This window comes from Nicotiana attenuata, chromosome 9 (assembly GCF_001879085.1).
Source record: "Nicotiana attenuata strain UT chromosome 9, NIATTr2, whole genome shotgun sequence".
Taxonomy (NCBI): Eukaryota; Viridiplantae; Streptophyta; class Magnoliopsida; order Solanales; family Solanaceae; genus Nicotiana; species Nicotiana attenuata.
Genome location: NC_031997.1, coordinates 43,281,976 through 43,285,990, shown reverse-complemented (window position 1 = coordinate 43,285,990; position 4,015 = coordinate 43,281,976). Strand labels below are relative to the sequence as shown.

At 33.1% G+C, this 4,015-nt stretch overlaps 1 protein-coding gene across 1 annotated transcript; it reads left to right on the top strand.

Moving 5' to 3' along the window:
* Window positions 568-2,391, top strand: LOC109232325 (bidirectional sugar transporter SWEET12-like). Its single transcript, XM_019398057.1, has 6 exons — window positions 568-738; window positions 866-902; window positions 991-1,201; window positions 1,322-1,483; window positions 1,586-1,705; window positions 1,819-2,391. Exons 1-6 carry the CDS (start codon window positions 693-695, stop codon window positions 2,125-2,127), a joined length of 885 nt encoding a protein of 294 aa, XP_019253602.1. The 5' UTR covers window positions 568-692; the 3' UTR covers window positions 2,128-2,391.

Below are 4,015 nucleotides of genomic sequence, written 5' to 3'. Positions count from 1 at the left end.
ACTGTATTTATGCTTGCCTTGAGCCGATGGTCTATCAGAAACAGCTTCTCTACATGCACAAGATAGATATAAGATTTGCTTACGTACTATCCTACTCAGACTCCCCTTATGGGATTATAGTGGGTATGTTATTGTTATACCATACAGGTTCGGATCATTGGCCTAAACCCCCACCAGGATGCATTTCCCTAACTCTATTATTGATGTAAATCCAAAGTTTTAATTGGCCCCTCCATCATTTCTGGACTGATTTTTGTTTGCTGATTTGGGGCTCACTTCGTACAGAAAATAATAATAGAAAATCAAACACCTTTAAGAAAATAAAAGCATGATGAGCTGTAACTTGTAGGTCTAAGTGCTACTAAGGATTGGGGGATGACATAATAAAGAAGTGTTCTGGGACCCTTGAATTTTGATGATATTGCCATTATTGCACCCTCACTCCTCTGAGTGCTTTTTTGCACTTTTAATTTATATATTTTTCAAATAAAATAAAAGGATCTTTTAACTGTTGCATATCTATCTACTTCCCATTCCTTGCTTGTATAAATATGTCAACCTAGCCTTCCTCATTTCACAGCCAAGTACAAATTAAAACTTGCTACTCTTTTGCAACTCTAGCATTTTAGGTGAGAGACCGATCGAGTGCTAGAAATTTGCAATTCTTGGCTAGAAACTTACTTAAAAAAGAGATGGCGGGTATTTCTGGTCACTGGGCTTTTGCTTTTGGTGTCCTTGGTAAATAAAGCCTCTTTTTCTTTCTTGCTTCTTAAATGTAAAATATTCTGACTGAATTCCTTAACTATCAACTTTCATCCTCGAGGTTAAACTCATCGTCTCTTTTCTTTTTCTTTTGTAATTGCAGGTAACATCGTCTCGTTCATTGTGTTCCTTTCTCCACTGTGAGTTTCCACTTGCTTATAATTTTGAAAATGTTCAGTTTTCTTGGTTTTTTTAATCTGACTAACACTCATACTTTCACACTTACAGGCCCACGTTTTATAGAATCTACAAGAAGAAATCAACTGAAGGCTATCAATCGATTCCTTATGTGGTTGCTCTATTTAGTTCCATGCTTTGGATATACTATGCATTTCTCAAGACCAACACGACACTTCTCATTACTATAAACACTTTTGGGGTCTTCATTGAAACTATCTACGTCGGTTTCTACCTTTTCTACGCACCAAAAAAGGCTAGGGTAAGGTTTAACATGATATCACGTGAAGTACCTTTTTTTACCAAAAATTTCTTTTTCCTTTGTTTCCTTTCCAATAGCAAGAAAATGTAACTTTTGATTTTCAAAATTTACTTAATACAGGTCCAAACTGTGAAAATGCTCCTATTATCAGTGGTGGGTGGATTTGGTGCTATAGTTCTGGTTACCCAATTTCTGTTCAAAGGAGCAGTTCGTGGACAAGTTGTTGGATGGATTTGCCTTGTGTTTTCCTTGTGTGTGTTCGTAGCACCCTTAGGCATTGTGGTGAGCTTTTACATACAAATATTTCAAAACGTGGTCGTCTTCTCTATTTTACTTCCACGCACGAATATATATAATGCTCATGATTTTTCTCACTTTATGCAGAGAAAAGTTATAAAAACAAAGAGTGTGGAATACATGCCATTACTCCTGTCAGTGTTTCTCACGTTAAGTGCAGTGATGTGGTTCTTCTATGGTCTTCTACTTAAAGACATTAACATTGCTGTAAGTTCTATTTTCAATTTCTCAAACCACTTTTCTACATTTACGCTATGTTTACATACGTAGACTATTTATCTTGGATCTTATATATGTAGTTTCCTTCTTATGTTTTATAGGCTCCAAACGTATTGGGATTCTTCCTTGGTATTGTCCAAATAGTGTTATATGTAGTATACAACAAAAAAGAGAAGGCAAACCTAAAAGAGCAGAAACTTCCAGAGATACAAAAGCCAGCAGTCATAGTGGTGGATGAGAAGATGAATAACACGAAGTTCCCAGAACTAACACAGGAACAGATTATTGATATTGTGAAGCTTGGTTTACTAGTTTGTTCAGATAAAGTACACGTAGCGTCGTGTCCGCATGATAATACATGTGTAGCTAAAGTAGAAAACATACCCAAGCTGCAAACTGTGAAAGCCTAAAATATACCATTCACTTCTGGAATTGGCAGTGATTTTAGTATAGTTACGCACCAATTCTTGTCATTCCTCTTCTTTTTCCTAATATCCTAATGTGTTTGTGCACAAGTTAATTCTTACTCATGTTTCGTGTAAGCTTTCTCTTGTAAATGTACGCAAAAGGATGAAATAGTTGTCTTGCTACTTATATATAGAGAGGCTGCTGGCTGTGTTGGCTAGATTATATTCTGTAATTCATACTAGCAATAAAAATGATATTTTATCCAATCGTTGCGTTAACGTTCTATTTAGGGTATCGTGTTTATGCCGTACTATCAGTAAACAGCAAGAATATTTTATTTTAAATCACACATATCATATTTTCAGAAAATTTTACATAATTTTTTGATAAGGAGCTAATTTTACACAACTGATCAGCTCGTGTCATCAGATTTGTGCAAGCATACAGTTATCACTGAAATTTAGGATCGCAAGACACCTAAAGTGAATTACTCCGTCCGTTTTATTTTATGTCTTAGTTTGACTATACACGATTTTTATGAAAATACCAAAACTTTTGCGAGATTTGTTCATGGGCAGAAATAATGCATATTTCAAGTAGCATGCAGAAGTTGACCTGTGACGTAAAATTGTTGTCCTTTAGGCTTTTATTTCCATGCTTTAGAGCGAAACGTAAAAGCACTAATATTTAATCCTCTTTTTGTAACTCGTGCCTCTTTTCTGAATCATCTATTTAAAATAGTTCCATGTAGAGGCGGATTTAGAATTTAGGATAGTTTCGAACCAATTCTTGTTCAGAACATTTATTCATTTCATTTTTTGTTTTTTAATTTATTCGGCCAATTAATTAGTAGGCATTTTTTATTTGCAAATATGAAAATTACAACTCTTTCAAATATCCTATTTATGAAATTTCACTGGGTATGTTGTTGTTGTTATTGTTGTATGAAAATTACATATCAGACATCAAGAAGCAAATGTAATTAGCATTTTAAAGAAGGAATCACCCCCTTATTATTAACAATATAAGTAAAATCAACATTTTCACTAGAGAACTACATCATTTTTGTATGATAAAAATAAATTTGCATACGTAAAATAACATCTTCAATAAGGGAATCCACCACTCAGAATAAAGAAAAATAAAAAATTAATATCTTCAATAGATAAATTGTAAGCCATAAGTAAATGCAGAATTAGATAAATTACAAGATCCCAAAAATTAAAATCATAAATCTCATATTATTTAGGCAATGCTTGCAAAATATTTACCATAATTTAATAGTAAAGAGATTTAAATTGTATTTAACAATTATAAAATAGCAGACATTTTTATGTTATAGCAAAAAAAATTATAAAAATTAAATTTGATCTCAATCCAAAATTCCTATCAAGACCCAAGTTTTTTTGCTTTTGAAAGAAAAAAACTAAAGGATTTGAGATTAAGAGAAATGCTTAATTATTTTATGGAATTTTTAAATTTTGGAGGCTCTTTTTTGAGTGTTTTTGCTGAGATCACAATAAAATAAAGAGGAAACTTTTTTTATAAAAATGATAAGTGACAAATAGAAAATTGGGAGATAGCCAAAAAGGAAAACGATTGGGACAAAGGGAATGAAAAGCACAATGAAAAGGAAAAGTCAGATAAGGTTCAAGATAAATTCTAACTTGAATGTTACACACTAGAAAAGCTTTCAAAGGGTCTACGTACTAACTCTGGCATCTTTGTCTAATTTGCGATTGAGGATGGCAGGAATAAATGTTTAACTTAGTTTAAGAAAATTTCTACATAAATATATAACAATATATTCATAATTTTACCAACCTAGCGAGGGTCATACCACCCCACCCGAAAGGGTGGATCCGCCCCTGGTCCGCGCATAAAAAATTA

Excerpts from the sequence above, each read along its gene's own strand:
- LOC109232325 (XM_019398057.1), top strand. The coding sequence starts at position 693 with ATGGCGGGTATTTCTGGTCACTGGGCTTTTGCTTTTGGTGTCCTTG. Across the intron at positions 739-865 it reads TTTTGCTTTTGGTGTCCTTG|GTAACATCGTCTCGTTCATT; the intron begins GTAAATAAAGCC and ends TTGTAATTGCAG. Across the intron at positions 903-990 it reads ATTGTGTTCCTTTCTCCACT|GCCCACGTTTTATAGAATCT; the intron begins GTGAGTTTCCAC and ends TCACACTTACAG.